This window comes from Aythya ferina (assembly GCF_964211825.1).
Source record: "Aythya ferina genome assembly, chromosome: 10".
Lineage (NCBI taxonomy): Eukaryota > Metazoa > Chordata > Aves > Anseriformes > Anatidae > Aythya > Aythya ferina.
The window spans coordinates 15,995,642-16,022,353 of NC_140306.1; the positions used below are offsets into that span (position 1 = coordinate 15,995,642).

General features: G+C 38.6%; 2 protein-coding genes across 11 annotated transcripts in view; one reads left to right on the plus strand and one right to left on the minus strand.

Annotated features, from left to right (window-relative positions):
• The window catches only part of CENPP (centromere protein P), a 139,393-nt gene extending 137,800 nt beyond the window's left edge, over nucleotides 1-1,593 (minus strand). Inside the window, exon 1 of one of the 2 annotated variants that reach the window (XM_084531497.1) lies at nucleotides 1,470-1,584. The gene's annotated coding sequence lies outside the window, so the exon portion shown is untranslated. Of the gene's footprint in view, nucleotides 1-1,469 lie in introns of both variants that reach the window. The other variant, XM_084531498.1, reaches the window with a different exon arrangement.
• A 415-nt stretch (nucleotides 1,594-2,008) lies between these two features.
• The window catches only part of NOL8 (nucleolar protein 8), a 50,509-nt gene continuing 25,805 nt past the window's right edge, over nucleotides 2,009-26,712 (plus strand). For 4 of the 9 annotated variants that reach the window (XR_014696564.1, XR_014696565.1, XR_014696566.1 and 1 more), the window contains exons 1-17: nucleotides 2,010-2,029; nucleotides 2,882-3,066; nucleotides 3,210-3,272; nucleotides 4,227-4,305; nucleotides 4,606-4,753; nucleotides 5,624-5,692; nucleotides 6,011-7,915; nucleotides 8,194-8,310; nucleotides 9,196-9,312; nucleotides 9,656-9,740; nucleotides 10,718-10,862; nucleotides 12,306-12,389; nucleotides 13,142-13,419; nucleotides 15,336-15,462; nucleotides 15,892-15,962; nucleotides 16,623-16,705; nucleotides 17,693-17,854. Coding sequence is in view for 5 of the 9 variants with exons in the window: in XM_084531475.1 (XP_084387601.1) it covers nucleotides 2,928-3,066; nucleotides 3,210-3,272; nucleotides 4,227-4,305; nucleotides 4,606-4,753; nucleotides 5,624-5,692; nucleotides 6,011-7,915; nucleotides 8,194-8,310; nucleotides 9,196-9,312; nucleotides 9,656-9,740; nucleotides 10,718-10,862; nucleotides 12,306-12,389; nucleotides 13,142-13,419; nucleotides 15,336-15,462; nucleotides 15,892-15,962; nucleotides 16,623-16,705; nucleotides 17,024-17,077 (3,564 nt within the window). In the remaining 4 variants the exon portion in view is untranslated. Of the gene's footprint in view, nucleotides 2,030-2,049; nucleotides 2,155-2,198; nucleotides 2,402-2,881; nucleotides 3,067-3,209; nucleotides 3,273-4,226; nucleotides 4,306-4,605; nucleotides 4,754-5,623; nucleotides 5,693-6,010; nucleotides 7,916-8,193; nucleotides 8,311-9,195; nucleotides 9,313-9,655; nucleotides 9,741-10,717; nucleotides 10,863-12,305; nucleotides 12,390-13,141; nucleotides 13,420-15,335; nucleotides 15,463-15,891; nucleotides 15,963-16,622; nucleotides 16,706-17,023; nucleotides 17,628-17,692; nucleotides 24,998-26,712 lie in introns of those variants that run through there. The other 5 variants (XM_084531478.1, XM_084531479.1, XM_084531475.1 and 2 more) reach the window with 5 other exon arrangements.

Genomic DNA, 26,712 nt, shown 5'->3' on the forward strand with positions numbered 1-26,712 from the left:
ACATATAAGCCTTCTATCATCAACCTGAAAACAGAATTAGGCTTGAAGGCAAGCAACAATACGTGCTCTTGATACTACAGTACTTTGTCATCAGTGTAACCCCAATGAAGCCCCATTAGAAAGATAGCAGTCTACAAGCATACACGGTGATTTTGTTGTATTAGTTCCTCAAAAGCTTAATTCATTAAGCCCAAAGATAATTTTTAGACCAATATCAACACACAAATCTCTGCATAGCCTATAGGTACAGAAATTAAATAAGGAATCCAGTGCAGTCAAATGTTTTCTTTTAGAATCTTTAACTAATCATGATTTCATCCAGTAGATTTCCTGGATATTTCCAACTTGCCATTACAGAACATCAACCTGTTCTACAGATAAAAAGCAGTCCCAGTCAGGTGTGGAAACAGATTCCAGTTGTGACCGATTCACTTAATGAGCCACCTGATCCTGTGATGAAACGCACCTTAGTTTCTCACAGTGAGCACAGCTGTGCTTGCCAGCTGGTTAAACAAAGCCCAGCTACTCTTATGCAGGGCAAGAGCATAATCTACCTCTCATGGGAACAGCTCTAAAAGGATGCAAAGAAACAAACATCTTTCTCAAGTAAGTCAAAACAAGTAAATACCATTAAGAGAAAAAAACACCTTGAGATTGGCACACTAGTTTAGACACAACACATTTAAAGGACTGCAGAGAACGTTACGCAACTGATGCATTAGAGCTTTCAATAGGGAAAAAAAAATCTAGCTTTATTTTGTGCATTTGCACATAACCACTGATATACTTGAATGCATCCACACTAATGTGGCTCAATAAAAAGGGATGAGAGGAAAATGGGATTTTGTTGCTTTACTTCACAAGAAACAGCGTCTGAAATAACATATATATGAAAACATTCAAAACAAGATGTGCATTAAAAGCTTATTTTATTAAAAGCTTATTTAATTACTTTATTAAAAGCTTATTTAAGGAACAAAAAAAAAAAAAAAAAAACAAAAAAAAAAAAAAAAACACGAAGTTAGAGTCCCAGGGAGTGCCTAGTCGTGGCTTCCTCTGAAGTTTTAAAACAAACCTATGACAACAAACAAGATCAGGAGGGACAAGAGACAGAAGTTCTCCCTATTTTAACGTATCTTCGAGTTATTTGTTTGTTTTGTTGTTGTTGACGTTGCCGTTTTTGTGGCTTTGCTTGTTTTAAATAGAACGCGTTGACAAACACCATGGCTTTAACAGAGAGCGCCTTGGGAGAACAATCGGGAGGTCGCTATAACCGAAGCTTCCCGTGCCAGCGAACTCCTTTTCACCACACGGGCGCGGCCGTTGGAACACCACCAACGAAGCCGCCGCGGGGCTGGCAGCGGGGTTAAAGCTTCGGGAGGTGCCGCAGAGCCCAGGGACCCTCAGGAGTTCAAAGAGCATCGCCTCCGGCAGACAGCAGCGCTTCCTCTTACCCGAGCGAGACGTACCTGTGCCGGCACAGCAGTCTTTTCTCCTTGTCCCGAGCGTGTCAGCGCCTCAGGGTCGACCCCCTCAGGCTTTCGCCCGCGCGCAGCTCCAACGGCCGCCGCGCGAGGGGCCCCCCGCCCAACCGCCGCGCCTTCGAACTGCGCGCCCAGCCCGCCCCGCCGTGGCATCGGGCGCTACCACTGCTGATGTCGGAGAGGGGGGAGCCAGCCGCAGCATCGGGCTTTCGTTGCGCCCTTGAGGAATAGCGAAGCGTCTTAAAGGACAACTGCTGAGGTGTCTATATGAGATGAGTAGTAATGGGATTGTTGATGTGGCTACTTCCTTTAATTTTCTCGCTTCTATCTTGAGGGAAACCCCCTCTACCTCTCTTCCGAGTTGGTTGCGTCCCGTGCCCCCAGCCGTGTGTTCCCCCCAAAGCTGACCGGCCGCGAACAGGAGCCCGGCGGCAGCGCGGGCGGAGCAGCGGGAGGCGGAACCCTCCTGCGGGGAGACGGCGCCGGGAAGGGCCGCGAGGGGGAAGGCACCGGTAGCGGCTCCGCGAGGAGCGCACATGGAGGCGGTGAGCGGCGGCTGGGACTGAGGGGGGCGGAGGGCTTAAATTGTGTTCGCGTCCTCCCGAAAATAGCAGAAACGTACGGGAGTACCCTGCACGTATCCAGGCCTCGTGGACAACGTGTACAAAGTGTACGCGCGTACGAACGTTCCGTACTGCTACAGAATGCCCCGCGGTCAGCGGGGCCGCCTGACCCAGGGGCTGCTTTGGTCGTGGGTTTCTTCTTTCCTTTTGTAATTTGGGGCCGGAGAGGTTGATGTGTGTACGCTGGAAAATAAGTGGGATGAGCTCGGCCTTTCCCCGTCTGTGCTGTGCTTTTGTTGTCGCTTGTGCTGGAACGAGACGCGCAGTGAGGAGGGACTGGTGCCAAGTGGTCAGGTGCGCAGGAGTGTGTGGTGTCATGGCAGCAATACTTAAACGGTTTCTCAGTTGAATTTCTACTGCTCGGCTTTTTGATTTCTGTAAAGAAATGCTGAGGTGTAGGAGGGCTTGAGCTTCATCTGCACCACTCCACACAGGTTGTATTCCTGACCATTAGTTCTAGCGTTGCTAGCTTAAAAGTTACAGGTAAAAAGCTTGATAACTTGCAAGCTTTAAGTTGTGATACCAGGGGGAGAAGTGAAAGGAATGCCAAGCTGTTCACACATACTGTCATGCAGCAAGTTATGCACTTTAAGGTAAAAGATAAGCTAAGCCCTAGCATACAGCAATGCTTGCTGATAGTTTGCTGATACAGGACTGGAGCAGAGCATGTTACCTAGTCCAAAGCAAAGGTGCACTCTTCTCAAAGGTTCTTTGTGGAGGAATTTTGATGGAATGATTTGTTTCATAATTGGAACTATTGCTGTCATTTTACAGAAAAACAGAGTGCGTGTTACAGATGTGACAGCTTGACTTCTTGAATATGGAGAAGGAACAAGCTTCAAAACGTCTATATGTTGGAGGTCTTGGCCATACAGTTTCTAAGGCTGAACTACAAGAAAGATTTAGCAAGTTTGGACGTGTTTTGGATGTAGAGATTATTATCAGAAAAGATGACCAGGGTAACAGTTTTATATCATTCTTTAAAAGTGGGTTATGCTTCAACTCACAGTGTGAAATATTGTTCTTGTTTCAGAAATATTTATTTTCAGGAAATAAATGTTAAAGTTACATAGAAATTGAATTAATGTTTATCATTGAGCAGGAAATCCTACGAAAACTTTTGCTTACATCACTGCCAACATTTCTGAAACAGATCTTAAAAAATGTAAGTATATTCTTTTCATTTTATTTATATTATGTTCCTGAACCAAATGACATAACTGATGGTTCATCTGATGTCAAGTCAGAACATAGTCAAGGCAGAGCTTGTTTCATTCTGTTGTCATACTTGATTCACTTGCTTTAAGTTGCAGTATATGGAGGCTGATTTGCTAGAGTTCTCAGTGAGCAGATGCTAGCAGATTGAAGAGGTGATTTTATTTGTTTGTTCTAGCCCTTTTATCAAAAAGTATAGGAAATGTGTTTCAAACACTTGCGGAGTTCATAAAACAGTAGAAGAAACTCGACATGAAAGGTAGTCCAGAATGAGTTTCCATAAACGTGCTTCTGTTACAGCAGTCTTACAAATTCCAAAATAGGTGGATTACAAAATTATTTGTGAAGTTATAAAATTACCTGTGTAATACATGTATGTAGCAGTAAAACACCAGATGAAGGTACCTTTACCTAAAGAGAGGGAACGGTAACGTGCCCCTGTATTTAGAGAATACAGCCATTATGAAGAGATCAACTCTTTGAGATCAACTAAAAGCTAACCCAGCAGTTCTTTAAGTTCCAAGTAGAACGGTTTTCCTAACTGTTTTTTGTGCTCATTAACTGTATCTTACAAAAATAAGTAAGAAGTTAAGTACAGAAGAGTTTATCTGACATTAGCATAGAAACTTCATCGTACATGTATTTGAATCTTCACATCAGTGTTTGAACTGAACTGTACAGACTTGAATAACACTTCTCATCTCAGAACTTTAGTTTTGGATGTGGATGTCCTTGTTTAAGAATAGGATATTACACTTTTCATATGCAAACTTAAATCAAATGTCTAATGTGGTATAAGATGATACTAAAGAAACCTCAAGCTATTGTAGAAGGTGGCATAGTTAAGTTCAAAGTGAATTTTTTAATGTAGAAGATACTAATTTCTAGTCTCCTTGTTTCACAGGTGTATCAGTTTTAAATAAAGCCAAATGGAAAGGAGGGATGCTGCAAGTCGAGTTGGCCAAAGAAAGCTTTTTGCATAGGTAAAAATCAAGAAACAAACGTATGTTTTTACTGAAGTTACCCTTTTTATGTTTAACTACCAATATTATGGCAATGCTTTATGCATCTGCTACACTCTTTATTCTTTCTAATTTTTATTGATGTTGGTGGACTGTTGATGCATATTAGCACTTATTTTCCCTTAAAGATCAACTATAATCAGAAATATGTTATTTCTTTAAGTAGTGAATGCTTACTGTTCTATGGGAGATGGTCACTGCCAGTTACAATTTAGAACACAGGCAGATCTTTTTACAGGTGTGATGTACTTTTTGGTACAGGCTTGCTATGGAGAGAGAGGAAGCGAGGCTTCAGAAAGAAAAAACACAGAGAAACGACAAAACGTCTTTGCTGGAATCTCTGAAAAAGGCTGGAGTTGTAGACTTTCACATGAAAGCAGTACCAGGTACAGAGGTGCCAGACCATAAGGTATGGTGGGGTAGATCTGTAGAGAATTAAAAAACAGAATTGGGCACAAGTTTATTACATCTAAGTTCCTGTCAAATCTTTATGTTGTCTGTAAAGAAACTTGTGTAAGTGTGACAATCCAGCTTTGTGAAGTAGTCAAAAGAAATGCCTTACATGTAGACAAGCAGGATATTTTTATCGTTCTTTGTCATGACTAGAAATAATCTTGATCATGCAGTCCTCTGTCAAGTTAAATTAATAAATGCTTCGTGACCCTTTAATGCCTGAATGTCTTCATGTCAGTCTTAAGAGCATAGAAAGAGCATATGTATTTATTTTTATAGAGCATATACATTTTGGATGGCTGGGCTGTCAGGCTGTTCTCTGTGCTTCAATACATTTAAAAGTAAGACTGAACAAAATTGTTGAGCATGCAAACTTAGGCAACAAAAACATTTACCACAAAATTTTAAATTTATTTACTCTACACTTTGATTTTTGGAAAGTGTGGGGGATTTTGAATTTGTTACTTGGGAGGGGAAGAAAGGCGAAGGAGTAGTGATACCGTCCATATAGTTACCATTGTTAATTCATAAGCCAGAAGCTTTATATTAAGAATCTTACTTGTAAAGAAATTTGGTTGTATTTTGTCATTATTTGCAGGTCGTAGATAATTATTGGTCTTATTGTATGTTTTTTGTTGTGATTTTTTTTTAAGAAGGAATCTGGTTAAGTTGCACACTGAAAATATCTTACTAAGGGAAACAAAAAATAAATAGATCACAGATGGTTCTTTCTTACCAAAGAATGTACATGTTGTTTTTCTCCAGGTTTATTTCATTTCCTTTTTTTGTTTTGTTTTATACTGAATTTATTTCTCTTTCCTTTCAGAATTGGGTTGTGGGTAAGTTTGGTAGAGTCCTACCCATCCTTCGCCTTAGGAATCAACAAAAAAATAAAATATCCTTTTTGTTCTGGTTGGGCATAGACACCATGCTCTTCTTTCTTTTGTTGTATGGGTAACTGTTTCTGCTTATCTGCTTGAGGGTCTTCACATTGACTACTAGTTTTGATTTACTGAGTCCCTTAAGTAAATCTTGCAATAAATCTGTGTGATTTGAATAACTTTTTTTAGATTGCAAGTCCTTTGTTTAAAGGCATACTGTCATACCGTTAAAAGAACTCATTGTCCTTTCACTTAGAATTTAGCTTGTTCCTAGAGATTGGAAGTCTCTGCTGGAAGAATTGTATTGTTCTTATTCCTTAACTAAGACTAACGTTGTGAAATATGACCCATCAAAATACTGCCACAACCTTAGAAAGCTGGAGCAAGACTTGACGCATGTAGTTCCTGTATCCAAGCTTACTTGGTATTTGGAAGAGAAAGATGACAGCATAAGCAAGAAGAGGCAAGGAGAATTCCCTGTAACACAGAAACAACCTAAAAAGCTGAGACAACTGGACAGTGAGGGTGTGAATGGATCAGCAGCGCCCCCTTCTGGGTGCTGGCCGCATTCAAAAAACACAAGCTCTTCACAGCTAGATCAAAGATCAAAAACCAAATCCAATGAGGGGTTTGAATTGCTTCCATCAAGCAGTCTTTATAGGAGAACACCAGGGCGAGGCTCGTTATCAGATAAAACCAATAGTTCTAGGATTTCTTCTCAGAATAATACAATGCATGTTTCTGATGGTGACATTGATTCTGAGGAGGAAATTAGAACGATGGTAAAGAAAGGGATGGAAAGACAGCAAGCAGACATTGAGACTGAGGGTGACCACTTGGAAATTGTTGGAGTCAATTTTGAGTTAAAGTACAATACTCACTGGTCCTTAGGCAATCTAGACACTACAAAGAAAGTTGTCAAAGGAAATAATAAAGAGAAAGAGACTGTGGAATGTGATAATGGTTATGATTCAGCAGATACAGATGAGATTATTGCTGAGAGTAAAGGTTCAGATCCAAGTAGCATGAAAACTGCATTTTTAGAAGACTCTAAACTGGCAGTGGTGGAAACGAAAGAAATACTAACTAATAAAAAATGTGATTTGGCAAATGACTCCTCACCGAAAACCCACAGAACTCTAAGAGAAGGGAAAGTAAGAAAACCTAAAATTTCTGCCTTGCCAAGTACAACAAAGACAAGCGATAGTGAAAGCTCTTATTCAGAGTCTGAGAAAGGGGAGTCTGAAATCAGTTCTGATTACGAATCCATGATGCAAAACTGTTACCGTCTAGACCTCACATTAGATGACCTAAAAGCATTAGCTACGGAGAACTCTGGGACATCAGTCGAAGAACTGGATAACGCACAGAGCTCTAGTCAGTGCAGCGTGAAAGAAAATGCTAAGGGCAACGTCACATGTAAAACAAAACTTTCTAGAACTCCCCCTGCAGTTAAAAAGAAGTGCATCAGTCCTGAAGATATAGTTGCTGCCATTTTAGAAGGGGAGAAGAATGTTGATGAGGAAAGCTCCAAGAGACAAAACGGTTCGTGTTTGAAATACCAGCCCTTCAGAGGAATGCGGTCCCTTTGTGAAAAAGAGTTAACTAAGGACAGCGCTGGTTTAAAGAAGCCTGTAGAAAGTTTAGGTGTTGAAGCTTCAATTCCTTATTGTGGGCAGAAGCCCTCTGAAGGGCAATCCAAGAACCATCGTTTTTATTCCCTTGATATCAGCAAGGAAAATGAACAAAGTGAGCCTTGTCAACAGCACAAGTTATCAGATGCTGTCTCCTTAGTAGATGAGAATGATCAGCCTGTTTGCAAGCCACGTTTACAAGGAAAGAGGAAAAGGACAAATTATTTGCAGGAAGACCAAAACTTAGAGTATGGGGATGATGCTCCTAGCACCAGTGACAGTGAAGGTGAGAGCAGTGACGTGGATGGTAACACTGCAGTGTTGCAGAAACGCATGAAACAACAACTGAAAAGCCCAAAACTGCTTTCAAACAAAATGAAGAAGGTTGTAAGCAACACAAGTTCAGAATGTGAAGTTAAGAAATGTGAAAGTAAGAAGATGAGTCTCCTGGAAAATAAGGAACTTCATGGTACTGCTTCAAAGGAGTCTAATACGAAAAAGAAACAATTGCAGGATAACCAGAGGAGGCTGGCAGCTCTAGAAGAGAGACAGAAAGAGAGAGAATTACAGAAGAAAGTCATTCAAGGAGCTCTTTCAAATCTGGTAATTACACTCACAACTTTTATCTGAATAGTATACAGTAAAATCAAAGGGAAAATAAATTATTTTAAAGTATGATCAAGAATTCCCCTATTAAATTTTTAAATATTGCCGGTTTTCAGAGTTCGTACAGAATGTTGCCTATCTAATTCCTGGGCTGTCTCTAGAGGTGCAAAAGGAACCGTAGATTCCTCCTGTAATGTCATAGAAATATCCGAGTTACTTCTGTGTGAGTGTAGCGAGTATTTAACGTTTAACTTGACAGTTTTATTCTTACGTAGGATAGCCAGCCAGAAAGCAAGCGTAAACACATCACATTTGATTCGGATGTGGAAAGTGAAGCTGAAGTGGATGAGATCTTGAAGGAAGATGAGAGTTTGGGAAATGTGCATGAAAAAGTAAGTTTTATTAAGAAAAAGTCCAGTATTGTGTGAAGAAGTTTCATATGGATATGACTGTGCCATTTGTTTTGAAGACTATTTTTCATAGTGTGGTGATAGAAAAAAGTAAATGAAGAAGTTTTGAACTAATAGGAGTAATTCTTTTTTAGCCAACATGAAACAGGTTACAAAGAATTGACTGTGCATCTGACAAAGTTGGAGATGTTTGAAACCTTATAAGGAGATGGAGATCTCTATGCAAGATGTTTTAACTTTGATTAAAAGAAAAAGAATATTTAGGTTATAGAGCATAAGTAGTTTTGAATTTCACTGCTTTCGGTCAAAGGAAGGTATTACTGTAGAAAGTCTTACTGTTCTTTCCAACACTGGACAAAAAATCTGGATTAATGAAGTGTCTTGTTTTTAAAATGATATTTGAGTCCAAAGAAATTGTGTGGGGCTTCATCTTTAAAGCTTATTTAATCAACACCTTATTTAGCAGACTCCTCAGACTGTATTTTCCCCGCCCCCTGAAAAAAAAAAAAGGCAAGGTTAGGCCATCTTTACTATTGAAATAAAATCTTCTTCTCTAATTTTTCCTCATACTTAAGTTGTGTTTTTGGTTTGTTTGTTTGTTTTTAAGTTATATGTATCTTCATTTGTATTTGGAGTCCCTGTACGGTATCTTTCTTTAAGAGACCCTTCTGATGGAAAACTAAAACAAAATGGTGAAATGCCTAAACAATGTAAGATTTGAAATGCGTGGGCCAGTAAGTTAGCTGGTTGTTCTAGCAATGCATTTTTTCAGATAAATTGAAAAGCACAAGAACAAAGTTATTACTGAATTATTTTCCGATAGTTGTGAAAACGTCTCCTTTTCTGTATTCTTTGTGTTTAACATAGGAGTCTGCTCCTAAAACTTCTGGAAGACTCTTTGAAAGCAGTGAAGATGAGCAAGATGATACAGATGATGAGAGATTCAAAATTAAACCCCAGTTTGAAGGCAAAGCTGGTGAAAAAGTGAGTGAATCTATTAATGCGATTTATTTTTTTTTGTAAGACTCCATAACGCCACTTTGGAAATATGTAATACATAGGTTTGCATTCTTGCTGAATAGGATTTTGACAAACTTAAAATGGAATTCTCTTAAAAAGAGGGAACAGTAGCTATGGGGAAAATGGGTGTTGGGAAGTGAGGACAGTTCTCTGATCTTGTCGTTGTTTTTGACTATGGAGGAATTTCTGGAAAAGGCATCAACATTTAAAGGTTGTTACTATGTTGTGTTTATAGCACTGGGGGGGAAAGGTTACTATATGTTGATGGTTTGTTTTCCAACACTTAATAGGTTTTCATTTTATTTAGCTCTTGAATTTGCAATCCCGGTTTGGCACAGATGAAAGATTTCGTATGGATGCTCGATTCCTTGAAAGTGACAGTGAAGAAGAAGGTAAGCTTGTACAGAATCACAGAATTTCTAGGTTGGAAGAGACCTCAAGATCATCGAGTCCAACTTCTGACCTAACACTAATAGTCCCCACTAAACCATATCCCTAAGTACTTTGTACTTTGTTCCTGGTTAACAGTAATACTAGAGGTGTATAATGGAGCCTTAATTTTGGATGCTTGTAGAAGCTCCTTAACCTCTTGTTTCTCTGGTGATTCTTCAAAGTAAACAGCCAAACTGCTGTGGCTATACGTATGGTATTCTGGTAGTTGTGTTTTCTCAAATATATATGCTGCAAAAGCATTTGTAATAGCTAAATTAAATATTAATTTTGTTAAAAAGTCAACATTTGAAATTATCTTTTTAATACAGGCTGATGCCAGAATGTTTTGCCCATATTTTTCTTAAGGAAAATAACTTAAGGTGACATAACTAAAATAAACTTTTTGACCTTTACATCAATTTCAGCTGTTGGTTTTGTAGTCATTGTGCTCTCCATTGAGCAGTCAGAAAGATTTTTTTTTGGTCCTTTTCATCTTTTCTGCTATTTAAAAAAAAAAAAAAAAAGCCTTCTAAAGATTTTTTTTCCCTAACAAATTGTTAACCTGCTGCTCATGGCTCAGAATTTATTTCTGAAATTTAATCTTTTGCCAAGTTCTGCTACTGCCTTTGCTTAAATGATTTTCTGTACAGCCTCTCTTACTGCCGGAGTTGTTGCACGGTTGTACAAAAAAGGGAACAGGGTAAATAACTGGTCTGATTTTCACATGAAATAAGTGTCCTTAATACTGCTACTCAAAGACTAGTTGCACAGCAAGGAAGAAAGCCTCTAAGTAGCTTTAAGATAAGGGAAGTGCCCTGTCAATTTGCATGAGCTCTCCTACTGTTGTAATAACGTTATACATTGAATTTCACAGACTTACAGATTTACTTCAGTCACAGTGGGGAAAATGTACTTATTTATTCATTTAACTTATTAGCAGAAACAAATACATTGAAGGCAGATGAGGAGGATGAACTTGCTGCAGAGAAAAAGAGAAACCTGCAAATACTGGGAAGCCTCTTGAATGTCGACTTGGAACACGCCAAACCAACTAAAATGGCTACAAATGCGAAGAAATTCAAGTATGGGCCATCTTTTATCAGAGAAGAAGGGATTTTGGGGAGGCTTAATTTTTGTCAATATTACCCAACTAAAGTTTCTTAGTTTACTGAAGGACCTTCAGCCTTCAGATTTTGTGTGCATCTGAAGTTAGCTTTTAATTCAGTTTCCAACTTGAGTGTCCTGGTAGATTATGTAACTGGTAATTATCATTGTGGTAAAAAAGAAGTGATGGGATGACTGCTTATGGTTTTTCCAACAATCCAACTGTAGAAAATTTACTGTGTCTGGGAATTAATATTTTAATAAGTCCTTGTCTGTGTGAGATAGTTCTGTTCTTTGTGAAGACAAACTTAAATAAGATAGACAAAGAACATGTGAGTTAGGCAGTAGGTCAGTAGGTTAGATCATAACTTCCATAGGAGTTAAGAAGGTAATTGTTCTCTCTGGCCTACACATGAAAAATGAGTTATCCTTCTTTCAAGGGACAACATGAATCTTCTTTTGCAGTGGAGACTTTTTCTTTTTATGCTTATCTGTATTTCTGCTTTTGAGAAATGTCTTCATTAGATCGGTAATTTGTTACGTCTGGCTGTGGACTGAAATGGTGGAAATTAAGAGTTAAGTGTAATGGAGTAATGTGCAGTCAGTCAGCTTTTACAGACAGTTGTTACTGGAATGGCATGAATTGACTTCTGGCTGCAAAATATTGTGACTACTGCACAATCATATTTAGATCTATGGCTGCTTTGTAAATTTTCTTGCATTTTCTAAAGACTAGCAGAGGGGGAAATGATCTCTACAGCCGCAGAGATAATTTTAGGAAATATTTATTGCATTGGTGTTCTCTAATACCCAGTTAATGATATAGTGCATACCTATTTAAAAGCAGTTAACTAAGTTGTAAGCATTAATTGAGGGAGAGGAGGGGAAGTACATGGCTGTCTTCCTGCATTGTGGTAAGGCTGCATAAGGGTCAGTCTAAACATTAGACTGCTCTATCTGGAAGTTCCCCAAAACGTTTACATACTGGAAGGTGAACATGCTACTCTGTTTCCTTGAATTATTTGACTTTGTGGAATGTTTGGTACTGGAATACACAGCAACATTGGTATATTTATCTACGAATAGATATCTATTGATATGCCTCCACCTGTTTATCTTTTGAGGAGATATAAGCTTCTACTGCATAACGCTCAACTTGAAGTGTGTTTTATATTAAATATTATACAATTAGATTAAAGTTGATTCCGTTTATAACTTTTCCTGAACCAGACAGGCACAGGCATTTAAAAAGTATCTTCTGGTCAGTTAGATTTTGGATTGGTTTGGAGCTTTTTTTTGATAAAGAAGTAGTTCTAGATCTGAATCTAACTGTAAAGGTTTAGGGTAGCTTTCAATTGACCATTTGTAGTGTCTCATGGGTGATTTCTTGCTGTTTTTTTTTCCCCATTCTATTATTATAGGGATATTAATGCCCTCCGCTATGATCCCACAAGGCAGGACCATGCGGTTTTTGAAAGGAAACCCGATACTACAGAAAAAGAGAGGTAATAGTACAGCTTGGTACCTATCATTGTAATGTTTCTTTCCCTGGAAGGCTGGCTTTCAAAAACGGCAAAAAATAAGACTTTAAACCTACACATACTGCTGTTTTTTCCTTAGTTCTCCCTGTTATTGCTGAAATAAGGATTGTGGCCTATACCAATACCAAGTAACATAATACTTTCCCTACTCCCCATGTGCTATTTTCTGTTCTCCTTTCTCACCTTCAGGCTTTCCTGTGCTTCAAGTCATGGACTTTGAGACTTGCAAATCTGTGAGGAGAAAGCATTGTCTGTAAAATTCTAATTTGCCAGAAAAGAAATCTGTCCCAAATATCATAGTATTTAGATCAGATACTGTTATGTATTAAATGATGAGTCAGAATTTAGTTCATTATGAAGTAGAAGTGTTGCTGCCTTTTCATGCATTCAAACCTGAGGCACCTCCCCGCTGCTCACCCTCAAAAGGTGGGCAAATTGTATAAGGTGGAAAAAAAGAGGTTAAAAGTCTGAACACAAAGGACAGTCATGCTGGCGTATAAACCTTGGAATATCCTGTTGCCAGAACTTGGAACTGCTAAGAAAGAGAAGGAAAAAAAAATGTAGTTAAGTGATCTACTTATTGATGTGTTCGGATAAGCAGCCTCGCTATTAATTGCTATTGCTATTATAATTGCTATTATTTCTGAAATTCTTGGGGAACCTTTCCTTTAAAAACACGTATGTTGTTTCATTATCTTTTAACAATCTGATTTCAGTAAAGCTAAGAGAAAGAAGAAGAGGGAGGAGAGTGAGAAACTACCTGAAGTGTCTAAAGAAATCTATTATGATATTGCTGTTGATTTAAAAGAGTTGTTTGGATCTTCAAAGAGCAAACCAGAAAAAAGAGAAGAAATACCCTGGGACAAAGATAAAGCAGAGGAATCCACCCCACACGACAACCTGGGACCTGATGATGGGAGTAACACAGCTCAGAATTGTGGTGGTTTCAAGTTTTCTTTCTTTGATGATGTGGATCAGTCACACGTAAAAGAAGGTAATAGCAGAATATACGTAATAATAGATTTTTGAACGAGTTGATTATGTCAGACACAGGAATTACATAGCATGTTATAGGTTTGGAAACTAGAGGGTTTTCAAAGGCTAAAGTCAGTAATGCAAAATCATTATGGTGGTCTTTTATACTTGCCAAGATCTTTGTAGTTTAATCCCAATTATTCATGCTTGCATCCCATTTTTTAAGGGATAGTGTCAAGAGATAATGTTTTGAAAAGGAAATACTATTTAATTATTTTTTGAACAGTGATGGAAAAAGTTGTCATCCACTGAATTTCTCAAATATACGAGGAAAAAAATATGGTACACAAGTCAAATCAGGATTCATATAAAACAAGATAGTATAAATAAAATATCCCTTAATTTAGGGAGCATTATGAGCAGAGAAGATCTTAGAGTTGACCCCAAGATCCATGAACAGTTCCATGTACTTAACTGTATTGTAGCCATAGAAGCTTGAAACTGAATGATGTGATTATTGGGGTATTATTGAGGTAAAAACAAAAAAGCAACTCAAATGTAAGGAAATTGAATGTGTGATGAAGATTAGAAAAAAATGATATTGAATACCTTCATAAGAAATACTGTAGGAAAAGAGACTGAAGTTAACTGACATAAAAAACAGAACAATCAGTAATGCTGACTTCAAAAATGGTAAATTCAGTGATACAGGTCAGTATAGCAACGTGTGAGCTCACTAGAACAATGTGGAAAATACCTGTGAGGAGATGTAGTCTGTATTTCACAAACTTCTTAGCATTGAGAACCATACTCGAACACTGTGTCTTACATTATTTGTTATGAATAACTATTGGCTTATATTGTATAAAAATCCTATTCACGGGTTGCAGGACCACTGTGCTTGCTGCTGAGTTGACACAAAGCAAAAAGATAGGTGTGACCCTATTGCACATACCTTGGTTGCTACAATAATTTTTGTGATTTTTGTTTAACTTGACTTCAGAAAGATCATGCGTGTCATGTGGAAGCCATGAAAGAAGAAAATCAGTAGTCTGGCTTTTGTAGTGCAAATTGTGTGATGTGGATAATTTGAACTTGCTTTCTTCCTCAGCAAATGCGTCCTTTTTCCAGATTAGAAATTTCTGTTCTTTCACTGGAGTAAGATTTTTGTGGTGGTATTTCTTTGTTTTTGTCCCCCCTCTTCCGCCTCCCCCCCACCATTGTCTAGTGACTTCTGGGTTTGGAATTGGCTTTATATTGCCAGAGAGAGGCAGTATAAGGAAGAGCTGTCTTTCTACTCTGGCCTGATGAGTCCTGCACAGATACTGTGCTTATACACTAAAAGAAGAGAGTACCCCTAACCTCAGTCCTTTTGGCCGAGGGAGGCTGTAATAGCTCAGATGCATATGGAAGTTACCATGTCTAAACTAAACTTCTGGCAACTCCCTGTCTGTTAATAGGCAGGAACATGTATGTGAATATAACAGTGTGATTGAATGCACAGAAAGAATAAGCTAAGGCATTGTGAGCCTCTTAATAAAGGAACTTTGTAAGAAAGTGAAAGGAAGCTTATATTCCATCTTCTACAAGTTAAAATATGAACAGTCACAATTACTCCCAAATCAGTTAATAAGAATTGTTTGGTTAGAGTGACTTGATCAGAACCATGGGCCCTAACAGTGAGCTTCAAAAGGAGTTGGTGCACTTTTTCCCTATGCTGTGTTAATACTACTTGTGTGTTTAGGGGATGAATTACTAATATTAGAGAGAGCAAACTACGTTCATACCTGTCCAAAGAACCATAGAAGAATCTGTGAAGGGAGGTTTTTGTCCTGCACAAATCTGTTGTTTCCAATGTAACTATTTCACTCTTAAGTAGAATTTTTTACTGGCAAGGAGGTGAGTTAACTGACTTCTGTTGTGCTACTACTGCAGAGCCCTACGTAATTGAAACAATAAAACCTGTAAAAGTCAGCTGGCAAGAAGATCCACGTTTCCAAGACAGCAGCTCTGAGGATGATGATGAACCAGAGGCAACAGAAAGTGAAAGGGACAAAGAAATGCAAGTTCTGTTCTTATTTGTTATCTTGGTAGTAGATGATGCTATGAGAATTTTAATAGCATCAATCCATCCAGTCATGGAAAGCTAGTATCTTCATTGTGCATATTTTTAAAAAATTTTTTAGGGAAACCATTCCTTAGTGCACAGAACATAATATTCAAAAATTCTGCTGTTAGTTTTGAAGTTGAATGTAAAAATTGAGTTTCTGGGTTGGTGCATGAGAACTTAATTGGGTAGTGGTTTTGGCCAAAAGTCAAATACATGCCAAGTGTTCTTGCACATTTCTTTACAGAAGGCTGTATTTGGTTGTTGTGGAGTAATGTTACATTTCAGTGCATGCTATTTCTGTGAAGCATTGCAGCTTTAATTTGTGTTAATGGAATTTGAGACTAACTTTTATGACACTGAAATTTCTTTGTATTTTTCTAGGTTTTCCTCTTTACCTCAGGCAGTAAGTGCTAGGTTATTCTTCTTCTCCAAAGATGATGAACGCTTAAAAGGTATAATGGGGTTTATACCCATATGGTTATTGATCCTACATAACGTGTTTTGTGGTGTTTCTTTTGTGTGAGTGTGAATATAATGAATTTCATAGTACAAAAAAATATAGTTGCTTCTGGTATTTTATGCAATTGTCAGGACAACTTTAAATTATGTTCATTTCCTGAGACAAGTTAATATATTGATTGTTTAAAAAAAAAAAGTGTATGTAAAAGTTGTTATGTAGCTAATATAGTTATTGTACTGTTATCTTCCAGCTTGAGAATCTGATTTACAGTGCTTGTTAAAATCAAGCTCTGAATCTGTAACAGGCATAAATTTTTTTTTGATAGGCATGGAATCATGCCGATGAGCCTTTAATGAAACAGATACTGATTGACTGTAATTACAGCATAATAAAGAAAACTGCTGCTGCCTTTAATTTTTCTCTAGTATGCCAGGCTGTAATGTATAACACATTTTGTTTCAATCAACTGTGTTGTGGGGGTAAGGGTAGAGTATGTGGAAAACAACAGGCCTTCTGACTTTATTACTATTTTGCATGTGAAATTTATGAAGGACATCGTATTCAGATGTCCTTCATATGTCATTAACTACATGACATTAAGATGTCCTTCAGATGTCATTAACTACATTAATTTGTTCTTTGTTCTGTGCAGAGGGCCCCAAGTTATTCTGTAGATCAGTTGACCTCAGCGAAGAAAAAGATAGTTGGGAAGACAGACGTAGATTATTGCTTGAGGTGAGTATTTTAACATCTGTTACTTGATAACTAGCTGAAAGCTCAGTGTAAGGAGGGAATGGGGCTGCTTATCTGTTTAATTTGCATTAAAAATAAATTTGGGAATTTCAGAAGGGCTTGAAACTTTACAAGGGAACTACAGATTTTTAACATAGCAGTGTGTGTAACTTCATGTTGTGGTGTCTGGTCTGGTAAATCAATGAATGTCTGTATTGCACAGCACCAGCTACATTAGTGCATGGAAAAAAACATGTTTGAGACTAAGAGGTGAATTGAGAAACTTCTCATAATACTGTGTTAAAATTTAAATATTTTCAGGAATGCCGGAAGAAACATAAGGATGCAAGAAGGAAAGTGAAAACAAAACAATAAGTCTTTGTTTCATGTTTCTTCTTTGAAAGAGACATTTTTCTTCAACTTCTTCAAAATTCTAATGTTTCAAAGATGTAACAGGAAACAATACTGGAAAAGACTGTTAAACTTTGTTTCTAAACAGCTACATATTTATTATGTCAATAATTGTAACAAGTTGGGTGTGTTTTTGTCTATACGGTTTAAAGGAGACTTGCTTCTTTGCATATTTTTTGGGAATTTGATCATTGAACAAAGAAAACAGTGGATTATTTTTTGTGTTCTCATGCCCCCTTGCTGTATGCTGTTGATGAAGAACAGGTAGTACCACACCTTTAAGACTACACAACCTGTATTCAGCTGAATGTAACAGAGATCCTGTTTGAGATTCCGTTTATAAATTCTTGGAATGCCCCATTTTCAGAGTAAAAGTTTACCAGAAGCTTATTAAAATATGTATATAAGTGGGAAGACTTACGAAATGGGTAGATTTGTATTTCTTCACAGAGCTGTTTTTTATACTTTTTAATTGAGTATATACATGTATACATAAATAAATCTTAAGGACAAATGTTGCTGGTGTTGTATGCTTGTTGAATATTTTACAGATAAGGATGTATTCTTCCATCCATTTAGCATATTTGCGGCAGAGGGTCATGACAACATCAGAATACAGAGTGTTATGGAAGTATTGGCTCTTGGCTAATTAACTTAGAGGCTACAGCATGTTGCAGCATGTATGTGATCTGCCTGGAGAAAGTCACTTGGTTTAAAGTGCTGTTCATGGACTGGCAGACGGTAAGGATCAATGATGGGAGATTGATCAGTCCTCTGTAGAATGTAAGAAGGGTCAATCCCCCTTAGAATGGTGAACAATAGCAGTGTCGGGGTTAAATGAAGATCCCAATCAGTTTATTCTTTGTTGAAGACTAGAGGCAAGGAATTATAGCCAGTTAAGGTACTCAGAAAGCATTCTCAGTTGTGCCTTAGGATGCCTGAGCAGAAACATCCTTACTTACAAAAGTAAGTCAGAACAAAGTAGTATCTAAGAGCTGTGACAGACAGAAAAAGAGTAATTTCCAGCCGAGGAAACACTGTGCACTGAAAGTGTTATGGGATAAAATATTTTGTGATTTGTTTTCAAGGATATGTGAAAGAAGTAACTGAGAATGGTAGTCTACAGATAAGGCTCAAGCGAAGTTCCATGACTAGCATTTATTTGTAAAATAATGAACTATTCCATTTTGCTTTCCTGTAGTCCTTTTGGCTCTCATGACAAATATGTATGCACAAAGAAGTACGAAGTCTTCTTGAAAGACAGCCAAACTGTTTCTACTTACTAGCAAAAAAAAAAAAAAAGTTGGTTTTGTTGACATTTACACTGTTTTGGTAGCAAACAGTTCAAGTGAACATTTTGTTTCTGTTCAATTTACTGTAAAATCTAATGGATATAAACATGCTCCTTTGCTAGTGCTCTTAGAAGCCATCCCTCAGAAGGTGGGAAGCAGTATCAATAAATGGTAGTGCCAGAGACCTGATCATCACAAGGAAGTTGCTTTAAGCGCATTTCTCAAGTAGAGACTGAGCAATTTGTGATCAAATGATCTGTGAAAGGGAGTCTATAACTGCAGTACGTACCTTTTGTAGTGGTTCCCACTGTCTCTAGCTCATTTTCTTGCTTGATTTTTATAAAATAGTTGTGCACTGCTGCAGAGCATGATGCCAGAATACTTGTTCATATAGGGTACAAGTTGTTGCATACATCACCTTGTCTTGTATCCCTGGTTGAAAACAGTCTACTAGCAATAAGTTTTAGGTAATAATAGAAATGCTTTCATGATTGTGGTTCGATAGGATATTGTACTTGACTAAGTCATTTCCAGCGTGGGGTTTGAAGGACTTGACCTCCTTGTAATGAAAGATTGGTGCAACTTCTTGTAAAACTGACTGTTACAATACTTAACCTTCAACCTGTCAGAATTCAGCACTTAAAACAAGGTGGCTTTTTATCCTTGGGCTCTTCCTGGTCTGATGAATAATAAGATTGCTGTTTGCGAGGCCTCACATTAGAAAATGAGAATAGCTGGCTACCTCTGGGTTTAAATAGCAAGTCAGTGACTAGGAAACACACTACTAAGATAAGAAAGCTGAAAGCAGTCTCATCTTGAAAGACAAGTTAGAGAACAGAAGATCAAAAAGCAAATCCCAGAGTACTGAGTAGATGGAGGAAAAATGTATTTTTTCAAAGTCTTGTGTTCAGCATGTGTTTTTGTTTGTTTTCTTGTTTTGTTTTGTAATATAACTCCCTATGCCTTCTGAAGCTTGTCTGATTTGGTTTCTTTCTGTCTGTCCTTAAAATTCACTTTTACATTGCATGCATCTGTTTATTTTTAGTCTTCTAAAGAAATTTCTTTACTTTCACATTCTTTTGCAAACATAAATGGAGTTTCATCTCATGGCTGTCAAAGATGAAGCCTGTTTTCTGTAAACTTTTTTTTTTAAAGTACCACGGTCTGTTATGCTTCTTTGTGAACAAAGTTATTCAGTTGAACTATTTTGTGTGGCACATGATCCTTTTTTTTCCTGAGGCTTGGAGGTCTTCTGAGTTGTAATAAATGCCACATTTTGCAGAACGCTGCCTTACTACGTCTGTACAACGCTGTTTTCTCCTGAGTGAGATTCACCAATTCTAGTGCACTGCTTTCCTAACTGTGATCCAGGGCTTCACAGGTGTTAACTACTAGGCAGAGAGCACCTTAGTATGAGAAGACCTAATGGCATCCTATTTACAGCCTTGTACAGTTTCAATTAAGACTAATCTTTTGGGGCCACTTTGACAGGCATAAAGAAATAAGTATATCGAAGCCCAAGGTGAACAAAGGAATAAAAGTGCTGGGCACCTGCCATCAGCCCTTCTGGCTTGGTACGATTTGTACAGCTACAAGTTTAAACCTGCTTGTGTTGTCACATAGGACCGCTGGAGAAGGTGAAGGAGCACCAAGTTCCCTTTGACCTTTGCCATAGCAAGGAGCACTCCTTTCTGTTTGTACTAGTTTGCCAGGAGAGAATACGTTATGCGGTAGCTTAGTAGAAAATCCTTTTCCTAGTTAACTTCTGCTTCTGTGTGGATCAGTGCTGATGTTTACACAAAATGGCTGACTTGCCTTTCTAGCAATCATTGCTTTCCTGGAATCTGCTTACTCGCATTGCTCAGGTCGTTGGAGTGGTTTAAGAACGAAGATTGCAGGACCAATCTTTAAGGCATTTCTTTGGCCAATTTAATGAAGCTTTTTGTAAAGAATTTTTACATATTTACAAGATAAAGGTAACACATTTTAACATCTTAAAATATAGTATTTTTTTCTTAGTAATTTGTCTCAGTTGTCTGTCTTACTTGAGGGTATTTCAGATGTGGATGTTCAGTAGCTTTGTTCAGTCTTCCATTTCATCCCTTTTGTCTTCTGACGTCTTCCCTTTCCTGGCAGTTCTGGGGTTTCACCCGTGGTGTTTAAAAGTCACCTGTTTGGAATATTGTCACTTAGTTATGCTACTGGCTTGATATCCTGAAAATATGAAACATTTCAATGGAAAAACCTGTCAACAGTAGCAACACCTCAATACTGCATACTGTAAATTTCCAACGCATTTACGCTGTGTGCTAGATAGAATACTGTGTTTTTCCAGACGGTGGCATCAGTTGTACAAGTTTTTGCATTGCAACTGTAGTGTTACAGACAGAAACCAGATGGCAAAGCAGTAGCGAGCAGACTGGTGCACAGTCCCGGGAACGAGGTGGGTGGGGAAAATGAAGGAAACGACACAACGTTAGGCATCAGCCTGTTCGGTCTTCCTTTGTCGTGCATTTTTATTTTTTGCCAGAGCTACCTTTATTGATCTTTTAGCATCTGCTTAGCCCTGCGTTGGCTACTCTGAAACATGGAAATGTCATCGTCTGTGGGTTCTGCTGCATGTATTTCGGGGTAGTCAATTCTACACAGTTGCAGTCTGCTCACACCATTTTGTAGGTAAAGCAGCATGTCTGTCCTTTAGCAAACTGTACGTAACAAGCTCTGCACACGTACAAGCTGAGGAACTAACGTGTTTAGATTGACAATTTTATTTTTCTGGACTTGAGTTAATATGTATCGGCTGTCCAATACTAAATATATCATAGCCTAGAAGATGCCCCTGCCTCCTTCCCTGCTCTTGGCTTGTTCCAGCTGTTAAACTGATAGCATGTTCTGTCTGCTTGCAGTCCTTGTGATGTAGGGGGAGGGGACAGAATACTGCGATTAAAACTAGGAGGAAAAATGAGAGACCAATTGCTTCCTGAAGACAAAAAAACAGCTGTTATGTAATCATTGGCTGTTTTTCTTCTCCTCCCCCACCTAATGTCACTCTTCCATGTGCATGCTCTCTCCTCATCCCTAGACAGCCTTATGTATGAAGCATGTTTGAAAAATGATTTGAGCAGTACAGCATTTTAGGAACAGCTGTGGAAGCTATCACTAAGCGTCTCTTTGCTGGAGGCAGGCGATGTTTTAAGCCATCATTTTTATTATCTTCCATTTTGCATAATACAAAAATAGCTTGGTTAGTTCAAGAGTGACATTTTTCCTAAAGGTCTGAGGAGTCTAAGAACATGGTGGTGCTATGTTTGTAAGGCTAGTTAGCTGTAATCCAGCTGGACTGGGTACAGTAGTACTCAAATAGTATCACAGAGTTCACTGTGGGTTAGCTGGCTGAACAAGTGTCCTGGGTTCTCAACAGGCTTCTAAAACTTGAAGCACTGAAATCTGGCAGTAGCCTGGCTGCCATAGTCACTTCACTGCAATGTAGCACAGTATAATTTTACGGTGTGACTACATGGTGAGACTACCATTCAAACCATGAGGACATAAATTCTTGAGGGCTTGGTCATGCCACTGAGCTATTTAAATTCTTGTATGTTCATGTAGTCAGCACAATAGCTGAATGAAACAAGTAGCTTTATTTCCTTGGTAACAGAAAGGTAAAATGCATTGGTGTAAGATTCAAATGAAAAACTGTTCTTTGAGCTTGCTGCTGACTAATGGTTTGCATGCTGCTGGTTAGTACAGAGCAGCTGTTAGGTAGCTGGGCTTTAATTGTAGTGGTGGTGTTCTGTGTCCAACCTTGAAAAGACAGAACTCTTATCCAACTGCTTCTGTTCTGATGACATATTTAAAGGAACAGATATTTGTCAAAAGAGATAAGGTAATGAGTATTTGCATGTTGTTATCCTGTGTCCAGTGCAAATAATGGGGCAAACCTTAACCGTGAAAACAGGTTAAGGTAATTCAGTTTAAGATGCACCATCAATTTCCATGGGACATCTGAGAAGCAGTAATTCTGTGTAACTTGTTTTCTTTTGTTTCTATCCAAGTCAGGTAAGTGTTAAAATTCTTTAACGGAGCAATGCCTTTAATAAATAAATAAATAAATAAAAGCATACATGCACACAAAGAAAACGGGCATTTTTGAGGGCAGTTTAGCCTGCTCTCTGAATAGGTGTTGGTGTTGCAGCGATTGTTTTAGAAGCATTGCCTTCATGTCTTACTTGTGAGATATTGCTTAACAAAACGAAGAATTATTGTTTGATTTGCTTGTACATTAATATATTTGCCCTGGAGGAAGACAATCTTAGACTCAAATGTAGCAGTCTGATACAAATTCCAAAATATTCCTGCAAGGAGGTTTTGACTTTACTTTTACTAGAAACCAAGTGTGTTCTGCATACAAAGATGTCTGACGTCTCAGTGTAGATAATTGTAGGTAGAAAGTTCTTGATTAAAACACCTGATTGTGGAAATGGTGTACCCTACTAGGGGATTGCTACAGCAAGGTTAATATATTAAAACTGTTTACTCATTTAAATGCGGTTTAATAAGAACAAGTGTAGAGTCCTGCACCTGGGAAGGAACAACTGTTCGTATGAGTACAGGCTGGGGGGTGACCTGCTGGAGAGGAGCTCTGAGGAAAAGGACCTGGGGGTCCTGGTGGACGACAGATTGACCATGAGCCAGCATTATGCCCTGGTGGCCAAGCGGGCTAGTGGGATTCTGGTGTGCATTAAAATGAGTATGGCCAGCAGGTCAAGGGAGGTGATCCTCCCCCTCTACTCTGCCCTGGTCAGGCCTCACCTGGAGTACTGTGTCCGGTTCTGGGCTCCCTGGTACAAAAAAAGACAGGGATCTGCTGGAAGGAGTCCGGCGGAGGGCCACAAAGATGAGACGGGGCCTGGAGCATCTTCCCTTTGAGAAAAGGCTGAGAGACCTGGGTCTGTTCAGCCTAGAGAAAAGAAGACTGAGAGGGGATCTTATCAATGTTTATAAATATCTTAAGTGTGGGAGACAGAGGGATTTGGCCAACCTCTTTTTCAGTGGTTTGTGGGGACAGGACAAGGGGTAATGGCCACAAGATGGAGCACAGGACGTTCCGCACCAATATGTGAAAGAACTTCTTCACAGTGAGGGTGACAGAGCACTGGGACGGGCTGCCCAGGGAGGTTGTGGAGCCTCCTTCTGGAGAAGGCCCGTCTGGATGCCTACCTGCTCTGGGGAACCTGCTTTGGCAGGGGGGTTGGACCCGATGATCTCTTAAGGTCCCTTCCAACCCCTACAATTTGGTGATTATGTCCAGAAACTTTTGATGTGTTAGTTAATTTGTTTTACAGTATTTGTTTGTCTTAAAAATATTATCGAGGAGAAAGTATGAAAGCACAACCTAAAATCTAAACTGGACAAGACTTCAGGAGCTCAGTGCACTTTGTAGTGTGCTACAAGCTTAGCGCAGTTTTGGAGCGAGAGATCAGCTCTCTGAGGTCCTGGGTGGCAGTTTCACAAGGTGCAGGTATGCTTCACAAGATGCAGGTATGCCCTTGATTGGTTTTTCGGAGGTTTTAAAACCTGTTTGCTATCTACTAGTCGTGGAGAGAGAAAGATCCAGCTCCCTGATTTTTCTTTGTTCTTCATCCAATTTGCCTGTAATAGCACCAAGGCACTAAGCACAAAATGGGCTCCGAGAGAAACAATGATTTATCATTTTGTGGTGTCCAAAAAAGAAAGAAACAAGCAGCCAAAAGTGGGACTGCGTGGACTGCTGCTTAGAGCTCGTGTTTGTTTCCCGGAGTTTCCTTCCTCTTGCCCTGGCTGCCTTGACCAGGGGCCCTGCTGGGAGCTGGGCACGGGGCCAGTGCAGGCGTCTCCCAGCTGTGCCCCCGGGGCCAGCAGTGGGGCCGTGCCCCCTCTGTGGGACACCCCAGGGTTTAAGCAGCTCGTTCCTCCTCACCCTGCTGCCTGGAAGGAGGAACAGCAAGATTGGCTGAGGGATTTAGCTGGGGATGTCGGGTTTGAGTGCAGTCGTGCCAAGGTTAAGCGGGCTGGCACAACTGAAAGCACAACTTGCTGGCGGGTAGATGGCACCAAATGATTTACATCTGAGGAAAGAAGCCAAAGGATTTTCTACCAACCCACCATGCCTTCAGAGGAGTCTGTGTTCCCTGGCATGGAAAGTTCTGTAACTTCCCAAACATACCACGTGCATTCTCCTCTTCTATATATATTTGCAGCTCGCATTTTCTGTTAGCGGTTATGATCCAATGCAGCTACAGCAGGAGATAATAAACCTTTCGCATACAACTTCCATCCCTGTAAAATAAGGAATTCATGTTTTAAGTTTTTCAATATTCCTGTGTCTTTCCCATTGTAGCTTAATTTTCCCAAGTTTTTAAAAGCAATATTTACAGTGTTTGAAACATCTGTACTGAGAATTGTAACTTTTTTCACCATCAGCTTAATTAGAGCATGTGTGGTTAGGGTATTTATGCTTTCCCACTCCTGAGTGGTCATTTCAGTTGTGCATATTTGGATGTAACTTGAGTTTTGTCAAATTATATTCTTTAATAAAACAGGCACATACCCCTACTATCTTTATCTTTCTGCCTCAAACATATTGTATTTAACTTCCAGAATATTGAAGAAAATCCAGTCTGACTCTTGTTTTCTGTTTTCATTTTAAGCTTTGCTATGTTATGTATAAATGCCATGTTGTTAACTGAATGAAACAGCTGCTTTCTGCAATGATATCCTACAGAGTTCATCTTCCACGGAAAGTGATCTATTTTCTCATTGTGTAAAACATCATGAAAATTATAATAGTTTATAAAAGGAAAAAGAGGGACCAGTCTCTTAAAAAAAAAAAAAAAAAAAAAGTTCTTGAAACATATCATCAATTAGAAAAACAATGTTTTGGGTGGTTCTCTTTAAAGAAGAGAGAACAAAGAAAGATGTTACAGGCTTGAAAGGGTTCTTATGTTTCAAAAAAACAAACATGTTAAGATGACATGCATGAATTGGTTGAGAATATGGAAAGGGGACTCCGAATACATGTCTGGAGCTTCAATTTGTCTGATCAAATCTAGCTTTTTAACCTTGACAGTAATACCATGTAACTTGGAAAAAAAAAAAAAGTTTCTCATGCTCTTTTTTTTTTTTTAGTTCTGCTTATATATAAATTAAAAATATTTTTCCCCTTAGAAGTGTGTGTGTATGTATATATTTATATATATATATATATAAAGCTTATATATATATATATTTCACCTCTGAAAAGCTTATATATATATAAGCTTTATATATATATAAAAAAATATAAAAGCTTATATATATATATAAATATATAAGCTTTTCAGAGGTGAAACTAGAGTGGAAGTTGCAGTAAGTACTTCGAATTATGTTAAAAATCTGCATTTTCAGTGCAGATGGTATTGCAGGTGGTAGGGTATTACTTTAAGCTGAAGTACTTCACAGCTGATAGGGCAGTACAGAACACACAAGACTTCCTTAAAGCTAGTGTTTAATTGTTAGTACAAACTGCAAGCAACATAAATGCAGATTGTAAACCAGGCCTTTCACGGTGTTATTTATAAGGAACTACAGACTAAGGCAATCTTTGCATTAGAAATCAGAAAGAGCTGCATGGAGATAATTCTGCAGAAAGTTCTGATGAGGCTAAATGTTGTGCTAACTTCCAGGTAGGGTATATAAAGGGCTGGATGTATCCTGCACCAACATACACCTCTTTGGGAAGAAGCAGACAATAGGCTGTGAGTACTTTTTCAGAAGGAAACAAGCTCTTGTTGACTTGGAGATGATTTTCTTGTGTGGTGGTATTGGTTTTTGTTTGCTGCTTCTTGTTGGCTTTGTTTGTTTGTCTGTTTGAAGGCAACTGGGGGTTAATTTTTATAATGAACTCCTATTCCTTGGAGGAAATGGCCCTTCCTTTTCACATTTTGTCCTGCCCCCAACCACAGGGCTTTTATCACAACCTAAATGAGAGGGTGTGGCTGCACTGTTTAACTTATCACACTGACATGAGAAGAATTGCAGCTTCATTCATGGTGCTTCCACAAGCAGATCCTGGGCTAAGTTATTACAAGCCATAGTGCAAAGAAATGAAGGTAGTGCTACTTGTACAAAACAGTGGGAAAAATACTGGTTCATACATCTGTCAGAAACAACAACTTCTGTACAAAATTCTTGTCCAAAACAGAAATAATTGGAGGAAATAGTAACATGTTTAAGTAAAACACTAATGCAATCATCAGAGCATGAATTTTAGGTAGTAGACAAATTACT